The sequence below is a fragment of the Anser brachyrhynchus genome, assembly GCF_964034855.1.
Source record: "Anser brachyrhynchus genome assembly, chromosome: 6".
NCBI lineage: Eukaryota > Metazoa > Chordata > Aves > Anseriformes > Anatidae > Anser > Anser brachyrhynchus.
Genome location: NC_137700.1, coordinates 30,672,072 through 30,696,978, shown reverse-complemented (window position 1 = coordinate 30,696,978; position 24,907 = coordinate 30,672,072). Strand labels below are relative to the sequence as shown.

Genomic DNA, 24,907 nt, shown 5'->3' with positions numbered 1-24,907 from the left:
CTAGCAGCAAAAATCGAGGACCAACAAGCTGGTAAGTATACAAAGAGTTCACACTTCAGGCATCAGAGCTATATCCCTGCTCTTCCTGTGTGCTCACGTAGGAGCTGGTAGTCATTCAAGCAGTCTGCAGTCCAGCAACGTCCACAAACTTAGACAAGAGCTTTCGTCAGCTTTTATGAAGTTTTTCCAAGGACAGCATGCCCTGCCTTGACCTCTCTTAAATGAAGGATTACAGACAATTCACTCAAGAACATTAGACCTCAATTTCAATCAAGCCCACTGAACAGTGGCTGCTTCAGCTACCACTTTCACAGATAACTAGTTTATCCTCTCATTATTAATTTAAGAGCTTTTACTCTGGCTGCTCTTTTCCTACCTCACTTTTTTCCCTGCCAAAGGCCTCTTCTCCCTCAGGGATATCTTGGCCACACAACGGCCTGACCTGGTATTACACAGAACTGAAAGCAGAAGACTCTCACAAGCAGTAGGAATGAACAACCTGGGAAAAGAGAGGCAGGGAACTCGAGCAAATTAACCACCCACGGAACAGAAGCTTTCTTTGGAGGCAGTAGATCTGCCTATCAGGCTTCCTCCATCAACACCACTGTCAGGAGTTCCCCAAAGGTCTCTACTCCCTCTGTCACGCAAAGTGTCTAGCCTGTGATGTATAGCTGCACTCTCTGAGGAGCTGAAGTAACTGGGGAAAGGCGTTAACTGTTTTGCTGTCATCATTTTTGTAAGTACGGCTAGTAATCTGTGAGAAAAAGAACAAAATGAACAGCCTAAACTGGAAGGTCTTCCTAAATTCATCAAGCCATCCCTCCAGCCATCTACAGCACAATCATCAGATCAGACAGACTTGTTATTTCTTCCCCAGCACTGACAGCCTTTGCAAACTCATTCACTGTTTAAAAAAGCATCCAGAGGTTTGTGATCAAAGGTACAGAGCAGCCCACTGCTTCTCAGAAGGCTGCCATAGCCCTGCTTCTTCACCATAAACAGAGCAAGGAGGAATGCTCTGTTCTGGAAATGGTCTCCCAAGCAAAAGGGATCAGGCTCTCCAAACAAAGCTTGAACACAAAACCATATTTAAAACAACAGTCCTCACACATAGTTTAGTCCTTAAGTGAAGGATACCTAAACAAACAGCATACAGGATGTCCATACGCAGGCAGAACAATTCATCCAGCTTGGAGCCGGATTAACCTCTTTCCCTCAACTCTAACTTATCATTGGCATGAACTGCTCTAATAGCTGCAGCAATCTTACCCCTACCAGTCATCACGCTGCATCTTGCCTGAAGGCAGTATCAATAGGACACCGAAGGAGCTCCATGCAGCATTTCCCATTCAGTGGGAAAAACGGCTCATCCTAGCAGGAGTTGTGCTGTCAAAATGTAATTATTTTCTGGCAAGGCATGAAACACTGCTTAAAAGTAAAATAATCCCTGGTCGGCTTTTGATCTTTCGTGCCCACCTACACCTATAACAAGTACCTAGGGGAAAACAAAAAGAAAACTCATCTTTCCATCAATTTGATTCCTGACATTTTTAATTTCAAAAGAGATCTACTATGAAGAAAAGGGCAAACATCACGCTGAAACTCACTTGTGCCAGAACTGTGATGAAGTTCCGGTTTAAGTGAACAGCTTCATAGAGGGCCAGCAGTATTGCTTCATTCGTTCTGTGGAAGGGATACAGACAAAAGCAGAGTTAATTAAGGGCTAACACCAAATGAGAATCCTGAGATCAAAGCTACTCAGGAGCACAGCCCATCTGAAATAACTTTTTTTTTTTCCAACCATGTAAAAATCTGTCTCTTTTTTTTTTCATTATTAATAATACTGAGCAGTCCATTAAAATGCCTCTTTTTAGATCTCAGCTATAATCTTTGTTTCCCTCATGCTGAATGTCTCCATTGTTACTCAGTCTTAAGCAATGTTTTCTCTTTAAAGCGCTTTGTTTTTAGGCTAGAGGTTCCTACAGCTACCACAAACCCTCGTATTTATCACTTGCCCCCTTAATTTAGGGAATACATTCTTGGAGACAAGAGTACATGAACCATTACTTCCCATCTGCCACTTCCAACATGACTTTTATACACTAAAAGCACCTCATATAAACCACAGGTTTGTTTTGTTTGCTTATACACTTCACTACAAGCAATTCAGCTGTGGCTCCTCCTGCCGCACCTTTCTCTCACTTAAGTAACCAAGAAACCCATTGATTACAGAGGAGTGGTACCATTTCAGTTACAAGAGAACCTCCTTTTTTTCAAGCCTTTTTCATTTGCTACATTAAAACAGCTCCGTGATGGAGGAAATCCCATTGACCGGAGTGGTGAATTGCCACTCATTGTGCAACTAACATCTGTTCACTTACTGGACTGATATCTTCTCATCAGCATCTGCTATGAACATGCTGCCCACCTATGGAAAGAAAGAGTATTACAAAGGATGAATTTTTGAAAGTTATTAGAAAAGAGAGAAGATACGGATTTATCTAAATCGCAAGTGCCTCGGGACAGGTGTTCTCATCCAAGGCACAAATGCAACTTTCTTTCTAATACCAGCAAAATACAAATGGGAAAATTCCACAATGGACAGAACAGGATGACCATCTACAAACACATTTTATTTTGTTCTATTGTAACTGACCAATGCTTATTCTGTCAAATTCCAGAAGGAAAAAAATACTATATCTTAAATCCCTCTGTGAAAGGACTGTAGAGATCATTTCCCATCTGCTTGTCCCAAAGCAGTAGCAGTTTTACCCATGTCACTCCTGACAGCAATTAACACTGAACTATCCTTATTTTTGAAAGTGCTTTCCCAGCCACACAATAATATGGTCCTCAGAATAAAGGTATTTTAGCTCTGTTTGGTTTGGCTCAGATCAATGCATCCCCTCCTCCAGAACAAAATTCTAACTCGGTTTTTGGAAACTTTCACCCTCCTCCTGACCTTATATGAGGCCCCTCTTTTAAGAATAGAAAAGCATTGCTTCCTTGCTTACCATATTAGTTAGGGCTGAGAAGAAACCACTCTGGTGCTCCTCTTCCTTATCTTTGTATTGCCTGAACAAAAAGGAATAAGAAAGAAGCTTAAGGCTTAGAAATGGAAGTAGGGTTATCTTCTCTAAATCCTGAGACAGCTTTATCTGATTTGGATACAGGCTGGAGAAAGTTCCAACACTCACAATTCCTTTTCAAGAACCCACAAAAAGGGATGCAGGGATGTTAAATATTTGTCAATTGTTTAAAGAGGGGGTGCTGAAAGGTGCAACTAAACCATGTCTGCGTTGTTATACAGGATATATTCAGTCTAGGTTAACACTGAGGAGAAGCGATCAAGTGACTTTGGAATTTTGTCCTGCACTGGCGACACAGTATACCATCAACCATATGAACACAGCCAGTAACTACAGATCAATTTCATTCCAATCATCAGCTACAGACTAAACCACAGCTCATCACCTCTACAGCCAGCAGAAACCATAAAGACTGTTAGTCTGGTTCATGGCCCAGTCCTGCCTGATCCCACATTTCTCTCCCCAAACATGACATGTTAAACTGGCCTAATGAACTGCTCTGCCGACAGCTGTCCATTCCTGCTTGGCTTCCTTCCACGGCAAACTAGAAAGCACAAGGATGTTCTGGAGCAGTCTCAGTAAACATGACAACATAAGCAAGCATCGGACCTATCACGTATGTAGAGCTGGTCCAGAAACACGACAGCAGCCATGGGCCATGACAGGAGGCCCTTGACTGAGGACTAGAATTGGAGCAAGAAGTCAACAAATAGGTTGGGTACCTCAGATTTAAGCTAATTTGCTTCATTTGACACTGAAATGGGCTAGCAGAGATTATATGGCCATATATTGCCTTTTGTACAGGAATCTAATTACATACAATACAACATGCAAAGAAAACAATTCTGAATTTTGGGGGAAGGGGAAAAGATAGAGATAAGCAGAACAGGCTATAGTCTAAGACAACTTTTGTCAGAATGAACAAGGTGGGTGAGTGGGGTTTTTTGTTTGCTTGGTTTTTTTTTCTCTTGTTTTACTCTAGTATGTTAAGTACATTTACACTGTTTGCTGACTTGCATCATCTTACAAGTGTATCTCTAACAGCAGACCTTCTGAAGGAATTACAACATTTTTCTGGATACCTTGAGAATCCTTTTGTCATCCTCCCATGCCCAAAAAGCCCTCTTGGGTCACCATTTTTTCCTGAAGAACTTTCTTCTTAGGAAAACTTACATATTTTGTATCGTTATTTATTAAACAGAGGTTGGGAACATTCTATCCCTACTGCTGGCTTGCTGGCTCTTTTTTCAGAAGCGTTGTTGCTGTCCATCCTTTGCAAGAGTGTACATTCCCTGATCACCTACGATCTGGCATTTGTATTGCCCCAGACACATTTGTAAATCAGGTTTCAGTTAAATTGGAGAAGTACTCAGCAAATCATTTATCTTCTAACCTGGGACCATACCATTTTACACAAGGCTCATACAGAGGTAACGCCCGTGACAATAAAAACACCTGGTACATACGCTTGCAGTGACAACATCAACTGAACAGAAGTACTTCAAAGCATGACTATTTCCTGCCTTTCCAGATGCATTAGAGCTGATAAATGATAAGTACTTTAACTCAAAAAGTTTGTGGAAATGGACTGCAACTACCATGCGCTTAAAAACAAGAGACATTTAGGTTTTACCTGTTATACTCTGATAAAGCCTGGGCAATTACAAGTCCCATTCCCTGCAAAAAAGTGTTTAAAAAAAGAAGTTTATATTACAAGTCTCAATGCAGGAAAACAAACATTGAACACAGAGCAGTGCTGCACCCCCCAGTATTCCCTAGCATGCTACAAAGAATTTCCCCTGCAGCAGTTTGAATTAATAAGACACACTGAGATAAATAAATAAATAAAATCTAAAAAACAAGGCACCAAAATTTAAAGTTGGGTATCTAGTTAGCTAAATTCAGAGAAGAAAGTTTACTCTCTTTGGGCCTCCAGACATAGATTAGTCACTCAAGAAGCCTCAATAAAGCAGCAAGAACTTCAGAAGGGAGCTTGTGTCAGAGGAAGTGTATCCAAAGGTTGGAAACAAAGGCCATAAACACTAATGACATTGTCACTTCTCACAAACAGTCTCCTCCATTGCACAGCTACTGGTCATCCTTCTCTGTCAACCTAATTTAATTTAATTCAAAATAGCTGTTCTCACCCTTCAGTTAGCATGCAGTTTGCTTTTACTTCTAATCTAAAGGAAAGCTTTCAAGTCCACACCTCCCAGAGCTCATAGTGCACTGACACTTTTTATCTAGGTTTGAATGCAAAAACATACAAAGCAGCTACAGCGTAAAGTATGTTGCAGGACTCTTGATTTGGGTACAAGCTTCTAGTGAGCTGCAGTAACTGAGGTGTGGACTTGTTAAAAAAAAAAATCAGATAACAGCAGTGGAGAGATGTCCTTTGGCATGAGATATCCTGTGCCTCTTTGGCAAGTGACAGCAAGTAACACAGCTGACAAAAGACTAATAGACCAACCTTAGCACGTTCCTTGCTACCTAGCCTTTTAACAACCCCCACCGTTTAACTGAAGATCAAACTGTCCAAATCATGAGCTACCAAATCTATCACAAGAGTGCGGTTAGGGCAGAAACCCACTACACCTGTGTTCCTTACAGCAGTACTGCTCCCAGACCCTCTTTGCACCAGACACCACGACTGCATTTGTTAACACCATGCATGGAAGAGCGTTCCCAGCAGTGCTGGGTAATCAAATCAGATACTCACATTGAGCGTGGCCTCGTCATCTACGATAGAGAGCTTCACAATGTAAGGATTCACTGACTGCTCAGCAGCAGGGGAGAAAGAAGCAAGAAAAATGGTTTTAAGTTTAGTCTTTATGAGGAAAACAAACAAACAAAATATTTATCTTCCAAAGTTTACCCAGCCACCTGGGAAGATTTTCCCTCCTGTCCCACAAAGCAGAATGCACACAAAGCAACAGTAGTCACATTAAGGTTGTTATGCTCAGGACAACTCTACTTGCTCAGCCAGGCAGGCTGCTGATTTTATTCAGATGGAGATGGAGAAGAGATGGAGTTCCTGTTCCTTTGCTAGCTGGACTGTCAGTCTTGGAAGTGGAACAGCTGTCCTGACAGCATGTTATCAGTGACACACACACTGTTATGCAGCAAGCACAAGCAGTGAAGCTGGGACTCGACATAAGCGTTCTGATATCTCTCTTCTGCAACACCTCACAAAGATTGCTTAAAGGAAGGAGGACTCAGGAAGGCATGACAGTATTACAGGCTCATCTGCTGCAGGGTTAGAGCTCAACTCTTAACAGTTACCACCACTGAGAGCCAGAAGTCTCTCGAGAATACAAATTCCTTGAACTAACCTGAACAAAGCACGTAGGCTCCATCTATAAAGATAAGTCCCAACAATTTAGGAAGCATTTTAGATTAGCAATGTACATGTTTTTCTTTGTTTACACGTGTCAGTGTAAAACAAGGTTGGTTTGGACAGAGAAGAAAAGGTTCCATCTGTGCAGTAAGTCCAAAGTGGATGGGAAGAATAAAGCAAAAATACATATCACATACAGCCTTGCAAGTTACACAGTTACCTGTTTTGCCCAAGGTTTAACAGCAGGTTAAAAATCAGGCCGATCAGAAAACACTCTTGCTATTGTTGTGTTGTTTGGGAGAATCAGATTTTCTCTTTGGTCCAAGGAAGAAACTGATCAGAACACACCAAAGCTCAACCAGTCAGCCAGCCTGCCTCCAGCAGCACTATCTGCTGTCACAGAAAATAACAGGGAGCCCATCTGTGCATGAAGCATGCAAAGAGATTTCCTTGAGGCTGGAGGGGAGGTTCCTATTGAGAAACATACATGCTCCTTTCTGTGCAACCGTTCTCCCCTTCAGAAATTTACTCTGTCAACAAAGAAGCCAGCTTCAAATGTATCTAACTACATTACTACCATACATTTAATGTATTTAACTACATTTTTTTTGAAAGAATGGAGTTGAGGCTTAGTTTGTCTAATTTCAATCATTCTCTTGCTCTCTTTACACCATGATGAGAAACTCAGGCCAGGACTCCATACCACAGCTCACACACAGAAGGCTGGTCAACCTGTGATTTGTGACCCATAAAAGTTACGAGGCTTTTGCATGCAATGGGCAGCAGGACCATGCTGAATTAGGGGCAACAGTTATCCAAATTCCCAGATAAGCAAGCTGCCCAATGCCAAGAGGCTGCCCTGAGACCTAAACATATGTTCCACCCCATCACAGAACGGATGGGGAACAGGTTCCTTGTCATCTCCGGCCTATGAACAACTCTTCAGGCTCCCATTGCCCTTTGCCTCTCCAAGAGGTGTGCTACATGTCTCCTGCCTCTTGGCACCAAGAACATAAAGGTGCTTGGCTGATAAAGTCAAGAAGTCGGCCGTGCTTGCTGTGGATCTCTGCCTTCTTCCTTTCAATTGGAACTCCCAAAACTGCAGAAGGCTCCTTCATGTTTCCTGTCTGAAGTTTTCCATTCCTCTGACACACTCCATGCCTCCTCTGGGCTTCCCTAACTCCTTCAGCAGCAAGCAGATGACTAACAGATGTAATCTACACACAGCATTTCTCCGTACAGGTCAAGGCAGTTTCTAGTGCCTTTCCATTGCAAGTCTGTACCAGCATGATGAGAACATTTCCTGGGCTGCCCAGAGGGAGGGCAGTTTACTCCTGCTACTCCTTCAGAGCCAACCGTTCTGAACAGTTGCTTCCTGTGAGCAGTAGTCTGCATATCTGTGATGAACTTCAGTAGCCTACAAGTTGTACAGGCACCTCTCGGGCCTCCCCATATTCCTTGCCTGCTTCCCTCTTCCAACCCTGTCATCTCGGTCTCCTTGGTTTTCCTCTCCCTGGGAATCACAGCAAAATTTTTGAAAGTCTAAGTTACACCTGCCACTCCACAATATGCACAAACATGCAATAGCCTTGAAGAGTGGCTAGTAAGCACTTTGAAAACTCAAGAGTGCATCAATGAAGTGGTGACACAAACTTAGAAATAGCTTCTGCCGTCACCTCCTTCCAGAAAGAAAGCAAAAACGTGATTCTCAGCTCTTTAAAGAACACACACTACAGCATTAAGGTCTTCTTTTCAGTGATGACGGACAGACAAAATCTCCTGGAAACAGAATACTCAAGTTGTCCTCTATGAACTACCCACCATTAGATACCAGCAACCTCAAAGAAACAAAAGTGGAAGGTAGGGGGAGATCATTACCAAGTAATTTCTAAAAGACAAGCCAATTAACACCAGATCAGAAATGTAATCCCCAGGTGAGACATATTATGTGAAGTTGAGAGGTATGTGTAGAAGCACATGGATCTGATAGAGGGAGTGAGACCTCCCCCATGCCCTTAAGTGGAACAAAGCTCTGGAAACAAACCTATGGAAAACAAATCTTTGGTAAGAAAAGAAAGCAGAAAAAAGAAACAAAAAAATACATATATAATCCCTAGTTAGATGCTTAACTTATCTTCACATCTGTAACAAATGAAGACCAGAGTCCACTTGATTATCCCTCACAAGACTTTTCCCTAGAACGCTCATTAGGGATGATTCAGCAGCTTTGCTGCCAGCCCTGATGAGGCCATCTTCTCTGCAGACAGGCCATCTTGCAGGGAATTGGAGCTTGAATAATGACTCTTTTTGTTAAAGAGATTCATGGAAAATGATTTGAATTCTGAGAGAACTTTAAAAAAAATCCAACTCTTCAGTGTTTTTAAGTCTCTTCAGCACTTGCAGTTGACTATATCAAGGCAAAAAAGTGCATGTAATTGAAAGTGAAGGGCCATCGGATATACTATATGCAGCCAAGTAAGTACACAAAGAAGGAGGGGAAAAAAAAACATTTTGACTGATTTCTTTCAGCTCTGCCTAGCAAGAGATGCAACGAGCAATTCTACTAGGCTGAACGTGAGGCAAAGAAGTTTTCTCCTAGATGTTATTGATGAATCTATTTAAAACTCACTGCCTGATTATATGTTTTAACTTTTAGCAGCCACCCCTTAAGGTGTTGAGAAAAGGACACAGTAAACACTCTTCATTGCAGTGTTTCCTCTGTCTGGCAGCCTTTTGATTAGTTAGTTTCACAATTTCCCAATGCAGTCAAATATTTAGTTAACCTTTTATGGTTCTCTCACATAGCATCACCATAAAAATCTAAGAAATCTAAGAAATCAGGAATAGGATTATAAAACCATGAAATATAGCTGAAGAAATAAGTGTATACTTCTAACAACTTTTGAGAATGATAGGTTTCAGATGAATGACAACTTTTTAAAAGTACCATGTAAGAACACGTAAATCATTTTACTCCTAGAACAGAAGTTATTGAGCAAACCAAGCTCATAGCTACACTGGTGACAGAAGTACAGACAATATTGCACAGGCAATCTGAAGGGAGACTAGAAAATTCACATCCCAAAAATATGAAAGAACATGCTCACGTAAAACACACTGATATTCACATTAAAGACAAACAAAAGCACAAACTAATGAATTTCCTCCCTAATAAGATTTTCTTAAGCAGTTGGGACCACAATTTAGCACCAATGAAGTCCAAAACAAAAAAGGATCTATCAACAGCAGCACAGTTAACAGAACTCCAAAGGATTTGAGGCATGAAAGTCTGCCACAATACACTGACAACCAGGCAACCACCAAACTGACTTTAAAGGCTTTGAGTGCCTTGCAAAGATACTGTAGCTCAGTGCTGACATCCCAATAAATGTTGCTGTGTGTACTGCTAAAAACTGTACCGTAAGCCCTTTTAATAACCTTGAGGACAGTATTAAGTAACAGAGAGCTGTTTCTGTTACACAGTAGAATGCTTACCTCATACTTTCTGTAGTTGACCAGCAAGGCAAGAAGGACAACAGCATCATAGCCATGTTCCCTCCGACTAAGGGGGCTGGACAGGATCTGAAATAAAGAATCACATTATTAAGTTCAGGCTTGCTTCACGAAGCTTGAGGTGGCTCCGAGACCGCACATGGCAGTGAAACGTATGTAGAAACGCAAATTATACTCTGACTGAAAGAGGATATCCACGACTTTGGAAATGTCAGTGCTTCCAAGAAATGTTGCATGCAGAGAAACTTATTTATCACAGACAGGATGTACACAGGCTTTCTGGGCATAAAGGGCAAACATATTTCTCAACACCACTGGACAGTATCTCAGTGCATTGCCAATATTTTCTGTTTCCCCAAACCCAGTTCCACTTCAAAAAAAAAAGTATAATTTATCAAAGAGCAGAAAAAAAAATCAATATATCCAGACTGCCTTTTGAAACAAATTCCTCCGATAAAGGAATCTTCTATGAAATTGGCCTACAAATCCATTCAGCTTCTATCTAAGGACAAATGTCTCAAGTGAAAATACCTTAAATACTCAGTAGTGACTAAAAACAGGAGACTGGAGTAAGGAGGAGACAGCATTAAAAAAAATAGAAACTGTGACTGAGCTATGAATGGAAGCATCGTACTCTACCAGTTAGCTATGCTGCACTGAAAAGGCTGAAAGGCAAACAAGACTGAAAGCTCTCACTATGTAAAAAGAACTCCTGCAGCTGAAGGAAAAAAACTTACCTGTAAAATAGCTTCGAATATACTGTTAATCATCACATACTCCAGGATGGTGTTCTGGCTAATGTTATCTGTCACCTAAGTACAAACACAAGTTAAAATCTCACCCAAAGCCTCCCATGATGCTCTAGCTGCCTCTGGCACACGCTGCGAACACAAGAATTATACTACCAGATGGACCATTTATTCAGAATCTCTCACTTAGTCAGCAAGTCAAGGGTGGGACTAGCACTAGAGCTAGACGTGAAGTAAGGGAAATCTGTCCTGTTTGCTACTCCCACCCTCTCTGGCAAAAGCATGAGCCATGTACTAAGAAGCTCCCCATTTCTTCTGCAGATTGACATTTTACACAGCTGCATGACAACACTACCAGCAGCTGAAGCAGCCTGCTACACAGGAGGCAGAGGATGAAAAAGCAGGGTCCGTATGCTTGACTAAGCAGTTTTCCATCACACACGGCAGCAGAGACCTCCACACACACACAGCTATCTCTTATCACAACCAAGATAGTTTGTGGTTGACCATCTCCAAGAGATACTGAACAACCCTTTTATCCAACTCGTTCTTCACATCCTCACTACTCATCTACTCCACATTTCCTGTCTTTCCTCAGCCCCTCTCCTCTGCTCCCCTTCTATTTATCTTCTATTACTTCTAATTATCTTTTTCCCTAAAAAAAAATAACATGAATCCAATTGACAATTCCTACTATGTCTCTACCCTTCTGCCCCAGTTGGCACCTATCTCTTGAGGCAGAAACAGTCTGCCAGTCTATATTGGTGTTGTGGTTGAGCTTTGAAGCCTATTCTGGGCTGTCCATTCTTATCACTCATAATTCCCCCCCCCCACCCCAGGCTTCACACAGCAGCATTCTGCTTAAGTTTTGAGCTAGTTCCATCCCTCAAAATGTGACACATATGAGATTTTAAGTTATTATACAGCTGGTATTTATTTACCGTCACCAAGCAGAGAAGCAGCTTCAGACACAAGCTTTTGAGGCTTTCAGAACCTTCTGCACAGAGGAGCGAGTCTAGGCTCTCCATCAGATTCTAAAGAACAATCGCATAACTTTAAGTATTACTTTTAAGTTATTTGAAATATTTCCTATAAAAGACTGAGAGATTCAAAAGTGCCAAGACAAAGCCATGTTATTCCAGAACCAGTAACTGAGCCATTACTACAGCTATATACCACAGATTGTGTTCACACCATTGGTTCTCAATACTGCTTTGTGTTAACTACATTTTAATGACTACAGGCATAACATCATGATCCAAGAGTTTTCTCTAGATGCATGAGAGGTTTTTATATACATGTAATAACAGATTTTATTTGCAAAGTAAACCTGACCTCTACAAATACAATCTTAGTTGTAGTTTACAAGCCAGTAATATCACTGATTGCTTTTTTTTCTGCCTTTTTATCTTCGATGTTCCCCCATTTTCTTTATAGGCTCTGAGAGATTTTGGTGAAAAGCACACCTGCAATTTAATAGTACGTACATTAATTATTATTCAAAATAGGTACTATATAGCTATCTGATAGATATTCAAAATTAATTGCTTTCCAAATACTAAATTACAGGTAATAAAGTAATTCTCAAAGGGAAAAAAAAGTGGTTCTAATATGCAAATAACTACTTAATATTTCCCCAAAGCACTACTACTTTTCATAGAGAGATGAAAAACTATTACTTTCTGCAGAGAGATGAAAGATAGAACAGGTATTCAGTTTTATCACCAATTCCTCTGTTGTTTCTCAAAACTCAGTAGCTTTACAATGAAGAGCATCAAATAAGTTTATAATGGTGTATCTTCTGATGGAAATGTGAGCACAAAGGACATTACTATTAGCTAAAAGTTAAGTGTAAGCTACGAGGTTCAATACGGGGTACTAATGGCCTGTGACAGCCTTTCCTGGCCTTAAGATTTCTTAACCAGAATGAATGCACACCAGGGAATTAAAGGAAAAGAAGGTAAGTGCTCTATTAATGAAAAACATCAGGATTTCACACGTCTTTGGGCCACTAACAAGTCAAGAACTTCAGGACAGCTATGTTTAATCAGTGGCTGAGATATTTACCCAAAAAGGTGTATCCTGATAGACACACCTGTCTACAAAACACTGCCCCTGCAACAGGGCTGCTGTGCAAGCCTTTTCTGTACATTGGCAAGGCCTCACCTTCATACAAAGCTCTGCCTTATCAAAACCCACAAGCATGTTGATGATGTCAAACCCTGAAGTGGACTTGTTCTTCTGATGGACACCCCGAATCAACGCACACAAAGTCTGCAAAGGGAAAATTCAGAGGATAAAATGTAAGGCAACACCTACAACTCCACAGCAAAACCTGCCCTAAAACCTTCTCAGAGCACTAGCAAAACACAGATATTTATATGAATACCACCAGCCTAGAAGCCATATATTTTGCCTGATTTCCTCTACCACTGTTGTTTCTAAGGAGTATAACCTGGATGTTGAGCTCTCAAAAGATAAGAATGTATTTATCCACATTTTTTCCTGTCCAAGGCCTCCTACAAGAGGCTTCCCAAACCTGAAATTTATATCCTGTATTCCTACAGCTGAGAGAAGCTGGGTCAAACACATTCAAACTGTTAAGAATCAGGTTGGAAACTAACAACGTCAAGTGTCAAAACTGTGGACACCGTCTCTCATACAAGACACGCGTTGGTAAGGCACAACCTGCAGGAGAACAGCTTCAAGTTCTGGGTGATGGTTCTTCACAGCTTTCACCAAGGATGTGTCCAGCAGGGACAGTCCCCCGTACAAATTTGACACCAACTTCCCCACTACTTCATTTCGGTTTTGACCCATAAGGAAATTCATAAAGGAGTCCGAAATAGAGGCGAACAGGAGAAAGAAGACAGACAAAGCTACACACGGTATTCTTGAGCCCTCAAACTGAGCCTGTAGCATGAACAAGCCCCTCCTATCCCTCCATTGCAGGATCCACTTCATCCTGCAACACCAGACCCACCTGAATTTTCAATCAAGCTACCGTTTCTCATACACTAAGGATAAATGTTTGTAACCTCCACCAACCAGAAGTTGAAACTGCTCTGTAGGCATCACTTCTCACAACTAAAGAAACAAGAACAAGATGCTTGATACCAGCAGCAAGCATTTTGTCTCCTCAGAGGCAGATGAGAGCACTCCCTGTCTCTCAGCTGTGGTACCTGTAGTGCATTGACCACTCTGATCGGGTGCTCCTCACCCAGCGCCTGGATGCAGTGCTGAAACAAGCAGTTGATGTTATCTTTTATCTTCATCAGCTCTTCCCCATCCAGAGCCTCCAGCTTGCCTTCCAGATATTCCAGGTTGACCTGCCAGGTTAAGAAGAATATTGTGCATGTTACACAACTGCTGACACCTTAGAAAAGCAAGTCCTCGTGCTGACAGTCTGCCACCTCATAGGCAGAACAGCAACACCAAATCAGAGGACGTTCAGCTCCTGTTACCTTCATGAGAAACAGCTCCTCCCAAAACCTAGGGTTGTTCTTACTCGGGTCCTCTGTCTGAAAGAGAAAGGGACGGCCATGAGAACAAACAAGAAATTATTCAGGCAGAATTTAATCAAAATCACTATCACAAGTAGGCCAGTCGGGATCATCCCACTGGATGACCAAGTGGTCTCACAACACAGAGTACTGTCTACAAAGATCCCCAGAAGCAAAAGAGCAAACAGAAGCAGCTCTCAATTGAGATGCCTCTGTATATTTTCTGGATTATTTTTTGAGAAAGTCTTGAAAAGCCGTGGTATCTTGCAGATCACTAATGGTCCTGGCAGACATCAGGATAACGTGACATTAAGGAAGAGAGCTCTGCATGCTAGTAGGAGAGCCTCAAGTGTGTGTGGCTATGCTGTGCAACCCTTACCTTGGGAAAAGAATCCACCACGCAGAGCCCTCAGCACAAACTACACCAAGAAAACGTAATAAACTTGAGAAAGAAGAGGTGCCCGCGTCCTTACCGTGAAAACCTCATCGTACATCAACACAACTTTCTCCTTCAATGGCTTCTTGGAGGCTGAAGATTTCCGGAGCAGTCCGCCTTTCTTCTCTGTTTGGGCCATGTTGCATACCCTGAAGGTAAGAATCGACAAAAAAAGACTAAGGAACCTTGAACTTTTCTTCAAGGCATATCTGGACTGCCTCAGCCACAAAAGACTTCTTCACTACACTGAGGTACTAAGACTCTCACAAGCCGCAAGTAGGGGCTTTAATAACTATACCAGATAAGAAATCAGACCAAAGGTCCTCTCCAAGTCCTCTAACCTATTTCAAACAAATACGCAAGAGTTCACCCACAGGCAGACACAGAATAAGCAGCTTATGGATCAGTTTTCTTAATTCTTCTCTGCCAGAAATTTATTCACGACCAGAACTACTTTACATCTAAAAGGTATAATTTTTAAAAAATATCGCTGCACACACTGCGGTGGTTGTTATCAAACGGATATCCAGGCTTCTCTAAAGTTAGTCAAGCCTCAAGGACATCTTGTGACAAAAAAGCTCCTGAAATGGTTTGAAAAAGCCTTCTCTTTTATCTCTTTAATTTGCTACCTGCCAAAGTACTTCCAGCTCTGCTCTTGCACTCCAATGCTACATCCAACACAAGGAAGCAGTTGGCTGCAAAGCCTCCCTGAAGCACTCCTGCCACCCTTGCTCATCCCTACCTCTGCACCTTGGCATTCCCCAGCTGTGCCAGCTGCTCTAAAAATCAAAGCAGAAAAGAACCCCAGCCTCAAAAGCATCTCGTGTGGTTCAGGTTCTGGAGGAAGATGGAGGAACACAGGGGAGAAGCTTTGCAGGGGTTTTTTTTAATTTTTTTTTTTTAACCAGAAGAACTTCCTGGTTCCTTTGACAACAAAGGGTTTTCTAGAAACACAATCAAGGTTTACTACAATTAATTGGTGCCTCATGCTTACTTACTATCTTATTTAAAATATTTATACATATATATCATTGCTACAAAATCAGCTGTCAGAAAAACAGCCATAGCTATAGTCCTGATCTGTCTGCACCAGTCAAGCCATGTCAGGGGCTGACAGTCAGGACGTGTGACTTGCCACGTACTCTCAACCCCACGTCTCATGCTGCAAAGCGCATCACCGCTCTGACCTTGCAAATATGCATTTATCTGCAATCTCGGAATTTTCTGGCAAGCACCAGAGATTTAGCAGTGTTCTATCCTCCTTTATCACTGCAGCACATCAGAGGTACTTAGCAGAAAGTGAACGCTATCCCCTGGCATATCCCCAAGCTCCAAACCTTTCTCCCAGACCTCCGAAGGTAATTACACACATGGCAGCAGCACACCTCAGGCAGAGGCTTGACTGAAGTCATGCTCCAGAAAAACAGAGGCAGGCTCTTGTGGCAGCTGCACTCAGCCATGCTAAATTATGCATAGAAAGGTAAGTACACTGCAGCCTGCCTCTAAGACCCCAGAGCTTTCTGAGTTGGCAGCCATGGAGACAGCTTTGGATTTCACCTCCATCCCAAAATGCCTGAACACCTTCTGTGACGACGGCACGCTCGGATCCACCTTTCTGTAAAAAAAGCAGGTTTCAGAGACTACACAATGCCAGTTCCAGGTCTCTTCTGCACTCGTTCCACAGCTTTTGATTGTCCTAAGACTAAACTACGTTCCCAACCAGGGCTCTCAGGCTCCCAGAGCCTGCAACAGGTTATTCAGACATCCATCCCTTGAGCCATGAACTTCAGTCCCAAATGGCAGGAAAACATCTTTGAGGCTGGAAAAAAATGCTGCTTCAAAAAAGAAAAGGCCCTGCCCCAGCTGTGAAGGGCAGGAGGTTTGCCTGGCTGGCAAAGCAGTGGACAGAGAGCAGCAGATCTCACACCTCAAAAGCTGAGATTTACATGGAACAGAGAAGAGATCCTCTTCCACCTAGGATGGGAATTTGAAGAGCCGGGTGGTTAAGGGCCAGTTTGTGTGCACGCTGGGCTGAGAATGGAACCAGCCCCAAAAGCGCTGGCAGAAGAATCTTAGGACCTTCTGCACCATAACTATGTAAACACGGAAATTACTCCTGTAGCCTGATGGGCCCATGTATCCAATTAAGATGGAGAAAAGGTCTAACAAGTCTAACAAAACGAAGAAGAAAACATTATTCAGTCATCCTGATAGCTTCTCTTTTACAGACTTTGCATTATTTTTAAACTGTCATGGGAAATAAGACATTAATTAGAAACATAATTGGAAACACAGAGAAATCTATTAAAAACCAAATCAAGAACAATGTCACTTTTAGATTAGCACGACAAATCTTACCCAAGATTGCACAAAACAATTTCTCAACTAGAATGGTAAGTTTCTGAATCACAAGCAGCCACCATCCCCAGCATACAAACACATCCATCAGCATGCTTCTAATTGAATTACAGCTAATGAATCCCAATGTCAAAACTAATAAACTAACTCAGAGTGCTTCTAGGTCAGCGTTCACATCCCAAACGTGTATGCTTATGGGAGGGGATCAATACACTCTGCCTAATCCCTGAGCTTTGCAAAGTGTATTTTAGCACTTTTCCTACACTTCCAGAAAGATGGAGAAGTCTAAATCCCAGAAGACACAAACGTCTGATGCTGAAAGAGCACCAGAGGGCCCACATGATCATGCGAAAATTCTAGTCTCGGTCAAAATGGGTCTTGGGATTCATATTCTCTCAACCGGAGCTGCACAGAGCATACAAAGATGACTGCTAGAGGCAAGGATTAAATAACATTCTTGTTTATAACTTGCTGTTCTACAAATGAGCATATGGAGGAGCAAGGGGAGAAAAGGAAGAGTTGCCTTTCATGCCAACGCTTTATTAGGCTATGCTTGTTTCATGACCTGTGATGATCAGGCTGCACAAATGGCTTTTTCTTTTCACTTTATGCAATTACGTTCTCCAGATGTCATAAAGACGGAAACAGGAAACTGCATTTTGTTAATGGGGACCTTCTAGACAGCTGCAGAAAACAGCAATCAAACACACAAAACCTTTACTAGTTGCAGAGGTGTCGAATTATCAGGGCATCGTGACAGTTTATGAAAACAAAGACACTGAATATAGTTAAGAACTACCCTTTAAAACATATCACATTTCAAAGGCATCGGTGCAATTTCCACGTCTCAGGTTCAAATGGATAATTTATTCTGTCAGTAGGTCAGTCCCATTAACACATGCTGCTAAGTGAACCCTGCTGCAGTCGCTGACTGCGCGGAGAGCCGTCCCTCAGGGCTGAGACGTACGCGCACGGGGGTTTCGGAACAGCGAGTACTGTGCTGTGCCGCAGAGGATCCAAGGTGCTTCGTCTGGAGCTAACAGAAACCTTGACAGAGCACGAGTCTTGGCAGCTCAAAGGCAGGAAGAAAAAAGCCATGGCAGGGAGAAGTTCAGGCAGACTCTTGGTCTATCTGTCATCAACCCCAGGATCAGCTGATCCAGGCGGGAACAAAGGAATGAGCACATCCAACCATCCACCTCCTGTCCATTTCAGTCCAAAACTCATTCCAGAGATTCAAATCAAACATGTGACATTCAGATGAACGCATCCCTGTCAGCTTTCGGTTAGAACATCCACGGAAGAAGAGGAAAAAAAAAGGCATTTTGAGTCTGAAGTTCACTCAGACTCATGCACATTGAAAACTGTGGCTTCTCCGCATTGTAACGCAGCTCCCGTTCAGACTTTATTGTTGTTTACTGTTGTTTTGATTATTGTTGCACAGATCTCATAACGACAAAAATACTACTGTACAGAATGCAACATTAAAGTGCATCAACACTATAGTGAAAACAGGATCCAAAACTTGAAACTCCTGTAGTCTTGCATGCATGCAGCCTGTCAACCGCTGCATTTCACATTTAACAAACCTGAATGTTTTCAAGATTACACAACCCACAAACGCAACCAAACCTGAATATTTTTTTTTCAGCCTATAACCCTCAAAAATATACCGTGACACTGCTAGGCTAAATAAAAAGAAAACAAGCAGGTATTTTCAAATATTTACACAAATGTTATTTTCACAAATGGTATTTTCACATATTTAATTGGCAAACCATTTATTCTGTATCTGAAAAATGCGGTGCAAATGATGCAACATATTATTTTGCTAATGCCAAAATCAATATCAATCAATATTAATGAAGGCTCTGAGTAAGAACTGAGATACTTTTCCTTTTAGAATCCAATCCCCTGACCTGCCACTGCTACTCAGACTGAACTACGGGTATAAAGATTTCAAGCGTGGTAACCAGCCCAACACCAACTGCATGCACCTAGGACCCAGTGTGATCACGCTTAGTCCTTCTAGGTATTTTGCTGGTATATCCCTTAAGTCAAAAGGACAGTTGTTCAAAAATTATCTAGAGCGTGCAAGAAGGCAGGGGATAAACTTCTGCCTACAGTTAGCCCACGGCTTCTAAAGAAACAGATTATAAACCAAATGGTCATTCTACTCTTTGGTGCATGTTTTTCCTGGAATTTCACTTAATCCATGCGATGAATCTGCGGAGTCAATACTGGACACAGGCAACAGGCAGTTAAGTCTCAGGTTACAGCACTCATCCACCAGAGGAATCAAACGAAAACCCGCACCCTGCACAAGAGCCTACCAATGCCAATGCTCAGACAGCGCCTTGACCCAGCCCAAGCTCCAGCATTAAACCCCCAGGAGCCCCCTAGCAGCACTCTGGGCAGAACCCCAGGGAAATCAGAGAGAGGAGAGGGACGTGGTGGGTTAGATTTTGTCAAGGCTTAACCAACCAACAACCACATTCCTGCTACAAGCCCTTTTGCAGTTTATGCTCTGCCAACATGGGCAGTTACAGTTCATGCTACTTTTATATTTCATCTATTCTTTACAGCCTTGTTTGTATATATTTGTAAACTTTATTTGGTATCACTCACAGCACACAAGCTTTGGATCAATCTGGCAGAAATTCCAGGTGCCTTCCTGTAATATATTGCAAGGAATACATTCAGAGGGTATGACAATGACGAAAAACCACATAGATCCTACTCTTTTTTTGTAATACCAAGCAATGCAACCTCTCGCACAGTCTCAGTACATGCACTTTTACCAGCAAGCTATTCCATCCCACTCAGAGCAGTGTACTACGTGTTTCCACATAGTACAATCTGCTGTTACACCACCGCTAACCTATTTTCCACCCCTTGAAAAACAGGAAAAGCAGCTTCCTAATGCAGATACAGCCACAAACTTCCACTACACGTGCTTCAGCAACGATATAAAGAATAACGTCCAAGTTACATTCTCAACACTTCATCCGTAATTGCCTTTCATTTCTATCCGTCCAGTTAAAGTAACACCCAATCCATCAACTTCGCACCATCGACCAGCTGAGCTTCCTCCTGTCAAGCCCATCCAGACAAGCGTCACATGTTCTACCTCCATCTGTTCAGACCTTTTTTCCAAATTGATTTTTTCATTTCCTCACAATTCCTTTCCGCACTTCTAGCCGCCGCAATGCTTAGCTCTCTTGTGCGAGGAAATCTCTTCGGGTTTTCACTTTTCAAGCCCTTCAGAATCCACCCCACTTATTTTACCATGAAATATTCCACGCTGCCCCAACGCCCACAGCTAAAAGCTCGGGCCACCTGAAGACATTTTCAGATGCCTGTAAAACACCCTGCCTGTAACCTTCCCCTGCCCTTTTCCCGGGGTTTCAGCTGTCGGTAGGGATCCAGGCTGAAGGCAGCACAGTTACACGGCCTCGGCTCTGGCTTCTGAGGGAGCTGCGAGGTGGGAAGAGCTGAGGAAATGGAAGGCAGCAAGGTAAGGACGGCAGAACTGCAGAGATTGTGGAGACAGGGACCACTAGCAGCACGAGCACACAAGAGGAGTAACACTGACGTGTATAAAGACGTTTATGTCTATAAATGTATATATCTAAACATATATATGAAATCTGAAAGGAAAAACAGAGCACAGGAAGGCAGAATACAGCAAGCCAGCAACCCGGGGCTGACCCTTCTGCTCCTGAGGGATATCCGTGTGGCAGCCTGGTGTCTCGGTGGAGGTGGTGGCACACGAGCGCCTCGCTTATTACAGCCCTGCTGCCCCTTCGTACACGCCAACCACCAGCCACCTAACGTTATTAAGCTGTTCGGTGTGCGTTAAGGGTTATTGTTGTGCAGGCGTTGACAAACGTTAAGGGTTATTGGTGAAGCCGGAGGCACGCTGTGTGCAGGGCAGCTTTGCACGCAGAATTAAGACATGCCACAGGTAACAGAGAGGGTTACGCTGGAATTAATAAAAAAAAAACAACTGATGTGTGTGTGTCCCCCCCCCGGAATTCCTCGCCCAGTCACACCCCGCGCAGGGCCCGCGGGCCCGCTGACAGGACGCGCCCCCCCCCCGGCCGTTAGGGCCGTTAGGGCCGTTAGGGGGCGTGGCCTGCCCGGCCCCGCGCGCGCAGGGGGGGCCCCGCGACCCCCTCCTCCCCCCCCCCCCCCCACCCCGCCCCGCCGCTCACCTGCGGGCCCCGCCGCTCCCCTCCGCAGCGCGCAGGCGCCGCCCGCGCCACTGCGCATGCGCCACGGGGCGCCCCGCGCCGCGCGGTCCTAGCGCCGCCGGCACCGTGCGGGGTCCTACCGGGGACGGGGCGGGGGGGGGGGGGGGCAGCACCGGGCACCCTCCGCCCGGCGGTCCCGGCACGGCTCCGCCCGGTACGGCACGGCTCGGCTCGGCACGGCTCTGCACAGCACGGCACGGCGGAGAGCGGCTCCGGCGGGGAGCGGCTCCTCCCGGAAGCCCGCCGCCTCGTGATTGCGCAGCGCCGAGCCGTGCCGAGCCGTGCCACCGCCGGCCCCGGTACCGGCCCCGGCCCCGGTCCCGCCGCAGGTAGCGCCCGGTGGTAGGGGGGAGGCACTGGGCAAACGGGGCTGCGGGGAGCCGCGGGGGGAGCAGGGGGCACCGGGGGGGGGGGTGGTCCAGGGGGACCGGGGGGTGTCCCCGAGGAACCGGGGGGGGTCCCCGAGGAACCGGGGGGGGTCCCCCAGGAACCGGGGGGGTCCTCCAGGAACCGGGGGGGGGTCCTCCAGGAACCGGAGGGGGTCCGCGAGGAACCGGGGAGGTCCTCCAGGAACCGGTGAGGTCCGCGAAGAACCGTAGGGGGTCCCCCGGGATCCGGAGGGGGTCCCGCAGGAACCGGGGGGGGGTCCCGCCGGGCGCCCCGGGATGAAGCGAGCCGGGCCGCTGCGGCGGGTGTCGGAGTGGAGCCGCGGCGGCGGCGGGCTGCAGGAGCTGCTGAGCCCGGGCGGCGAGCCCAGCCGCGTCCTGCCCAGCCCCGACGGCGGGCACCTGGTGGTGCAGCGGGGCGGCCGGCTGCTGGCCTTCCAGCGCCGCGGCAGCCTCGGCGCCGAGCTGCGGAGGAGCTGGCAGCCGCCGGCGAGCCGGGAGGCGCCGGTGGGGCTGCTGTACCCGCGGAGCCCGCGGGTGCCCGGCGGCTGGGCGCTGGCCGTCGTGTGGGAGCGCGGCCGCGCCGAGCTGTGGCGCTTCGCGGCGGGCTGGCAGCCGCTGCAGGCCGTGGAGCTCTGCCAGGGCGCCCGGGCGCGCGTGGCGTCCGTGTGCTGCCAGGGGGAGCGGCTGGTGTGGTGCGAGGAGAGGCCCCCCTCCGACGGCCACTCGGACGCCGGCAAGGGCGCCTTCAGGTTCTGCGTCTGCGCCCGGGCGCTGGAGCTGGAGGAGCAGGGCGTGAGGCTGGGCCCCGTGACGATCGTCCTGCACAACAGCCCCGAGTACCGCGTCCTGGCGGCCCCGCGGCACGTCTTCATGCTGCCCGCCTCCGCCGGCGCCGCCGCCGCCACCTCCAAGTTCCTCCTCGTCTGGCACCCCGAGGAGGCGAAGCTCACCGTCGCGGCCCCCTCGGCGGGCTTTGCGCGCAGCAAGGTGCTGCAGTCCAGCAGCGAGTCGGACTTCAGGAAGCTGCTGCTCGGCTCCGTGGGCCTCCTCTCGGCTCTGGCACCCCTGGACGTTCACAGCTGCGCCGTGTCCGACCGCGGGGCTCTGCTGCTGGTGAGCACCGAGGGTGCCGTGAGCGTGGTGGAGACAGACGGGACACAGAGACACGTCTTTGATCTAGAAGGAGGCCCCCTGGCCCGGGAAAATACTGTTCAACTGAAAACCTTTGGCAGCACCCTGGCTTGCGTGCTGGCCGGGGTCCTGTACCTCGTCGACCAGAACAGCGGGAGGCTCATAGAAAAGAAAATCCTGAGCATGAAAGAGGTGCATTTCCTGGAGTCCCCAGGAGAGGAGGACAGCATCCAGCTCCTCACTCAAACGGGCATCTATAGCCTTAGCTTCTCCAGCCCTGAGGACAGCGGCAGGGCCGAGCCGTGCCTGGTGGAGATGGTGTTTGAGGAGGCCTGCCGGTACTACCAGAGGAGGAGCCTCAGCAGCTCCAAGCTGACGGTGGAGAAGCTGAAGAAGGGCGGTGCGTTCCAGGCTCCCGTGGCTCTCGCTGCCATCCTGCAGCACAGCCTCCACCAGAAGCAGAAACCAGCCCGTGGCCTCCAGGACACTTACGCCAAGCTGCTGAGCACAATGAGCCTCGAGCTGCAGAGCTACCTGAGCCTGGAGCTCCTCAAGACCTGCGTGGTGGGTGCCCCAGAGAGCGAGGTGGAGAGTTACTGTGAGGAACTGGTGGAACAGGAGGTCAGCCGCGTGCTGCACTCTGACATAGACAAGGACAACTTGGCCTACCTGAACTCAGTCTTTGCCTCCTTCCCCAAGGCTGCCTGGAAGGCCACGAGGAGCTGCCTGCAGCTGCAGCAGAACGGGGACGGCCTTTTGGTGGCCAGGGCCACCCCGGAGGTGTGGAAGAAGGTCCTGGGAGGACCGCAGCAGCAGCAGGAGGAGGCGGGTCAGAACGGCGTGGTCCCGCTCTTTGAGCTCATCTGCGCCTCCTTCCTGAGGTTCAAACCCAAGTGGCTGCCCAGTTTCGTGGAGCTGACCCAGCAGTACGTTAGCCTCTCTTGGGCGTACAGCAGCAAGGAGGGCCCGGAGGGCCGGGTGCCGCTGTACAAGAGAGCTCTGGGAGTGCTGGCCAGGAAAAGCAAGCGCAGCGAGGTGGACGACGAGATGGAGCTCGAACTGCTGCTCTGCAGCAAGAGGCCGAAGGCCGTGCTGCAGGCTCTGCACCTTCTCATCCGCCTGAAGCGGTGGCAGCGGGTGGTGGAGGTGGCGGAGAAGTTCTCCAAGCTCAGTCCCTTGCTTAACAAGGAGATATTTACCACGCTGCTGGCAGAGTTCGCCCAGCACCGCGAGCTGGACCCTTACGTGGACACGCTGTGGCCGCTGTGCCCTGCTGAGCTCACTGCCTCGGACATCCTCACCGTGGTCCTGCAGCACCTCCCTCGCACCCAGGAGGACCCGGTGCCTTTCTCGAGCGAGGGGAACCAGCTGACTGTGGGCTTGCTCAAGCCGCTGCTGCAAAGGGTTGTGCAGCGTCCCTGCGTGCAGGACGAGATGTACTCGGACGCCTTGCAGAGTCCCACATTCCCCCCTCCCGCCCCACCCCGAGAGCACAAGAACCCCCAAAAAGCAGCGGTCGGTGATGCTCCTCAGCCACCCGTGGCAAGGACTTCCTCGCCCTCGGCGCTGGTACAGGGTGACACCGTGTGAGGGGGGGGGAAGCACGACGGGGTCTCAACCCTTGGGTGCGCGAGAAGGGGAAAGCCACATCTTCCCCTGGAAATCCTGCCCTGCCTGGCAGTGGGGAAGCCTGCTCCTGTTTGAAGCCTCCCTGCAGCAGCATCTCAAAGATTCCTTCAGGGGGCTGGAGCTGGGGTGTCCCACCTGAGGCCAGGGCAGGCGTTCTGGCTGTTTATAGCAAGTGCAATTTGTCTGTGCCCCAGTGGAGGAGCAAATGCCGGGCGCGTTTGCAGATGAAAGCACTGGCTGCACTACAGGACTGCAGAACTGCTCCCTGCCCAAAGCACTTTGTTTTCGGTTTGCTTGGCTCCTTTATAACTTCACCTCTAGTCTTCTGATCCCCTGGAGTGGTGGCGGAGAGGCGCCCAGGGACATACCCAGTCTTACCCCCCCAATTCTCTGCTCAGGAGGTTGGGTGATGCCTCCAGGCTCTGCCTGTGAGGAACCGGGCGTGCTTCCTGCAGCGGGGCCGCTGAGTCCTGCTACCCTGGGCTGGGTGAGATGCTAAATGCCGGTGTGGCGCAGC

The 24,907-nt window shown here is 46.7% G+C and overlaps 2 protein-coding genes across 3 annotated transcripts in view; one reads left to right on the top strand and one right to left on the bottom strand.

Annotated features, from left to right (window-relative positions):
- Window positions 1–21,333, bottom strand: part of ARMH3 (armadillo like helical domain containing 3) — a 120,850-nt gene extending 99,517 nt beyond the window's left edge. Inside the window, exons 1-13 of one of the 2 annotated variants that reach the window (XM_080596808.1) lie at window positions 21,203–21,333; window positions 14,665–14,776; window positions 14,153–14,209; window positions 13,871–14,017; window positions 12,855–12,962; window positions 11,630–11,722; window positions 10,677–10,751; window positions 9,922–10,008; window positions 5,809–5,865; window positions 4,723–4,766; window positions 3,015–3,075; window positions 2,382–2,428; window positions 1,608–1,683 (exon numbers count right to left, since the gene is read on the bottom strand). In XM_080596808.1, coding sequence (XP_080452934.1) covers window positions 1,608–1,683; window positions 2,382–2,428; window positions 3,015–3,075; window positions 4,723–4,766; window positions 5,809–5,865; window positions 9,922–10,008; window positions 10,677–10,751; window positions 11,630–11,722; window positions 12,855–12,962; window positions 13,871–14,017; window positions 14,153–14,209; window positions 14,665–14,766 — 954 coding nt within the window. In that variant the 5' untranslated portion in view covers window positions 14,767–14,776; window positions 21,203–21,333. Of the gene's footprint in view, window positions 1–1,607; window positions 1,684–2,381; window positions 2,429–3,014; window positions 3,076–4,722; window positions 4,767–5,808; window positions 5,866–9,921; window positions 10,009–10,676; window positions 10,752–11,629; window positions 11,723–12,854; window positions 12,963–13,870; window positions 14,018–14,152; window positions 14,210–14,664; window positions 14,777–16,012; window positions 19,570–21,202 lie in introns of those variants that run through there. The other variant, XM_080596809.1, reaches the window with a different exon arrangement.
- A 289-nt stretch (window positions 21,334–21,622) lies between these two features.
- On the top strand, window positions 21,623–24,544 carry HPS6 (HPS6 biogenesis of lysosomal organelles complex 2 subunit 3). Its single transcript, XM_080596807.1, has 2 exons — window positions 21,623–21,739; window positions 21,803–24,544. The coding sequence occupies exon 2, from the start codon at window positions 21,907–21,909 to the stop codon at window positions 24,349–24,351; it is 2,445 nt and encodes an 814-aa protein (XP_080452933.1). The 5' UTR covers window positions 21,623–21,739; window positions 21,803–21,906; the 3' UTR covers window positions 24,352–24,544.
- The last annotated feature ends 363 nt before the right edge of the window (window positions 24,545–24,907 follow it).

What these genes read in the sequence shown, in the direction of transcription:
- HPS6 (XM_080596807.1), top strand. Translation starts at nt 21,907, where the DNA reads ATGAAGCGAGCCGGGCCGCTGCGGCGGGTGTCGGAGTGGAGCCGCGGC.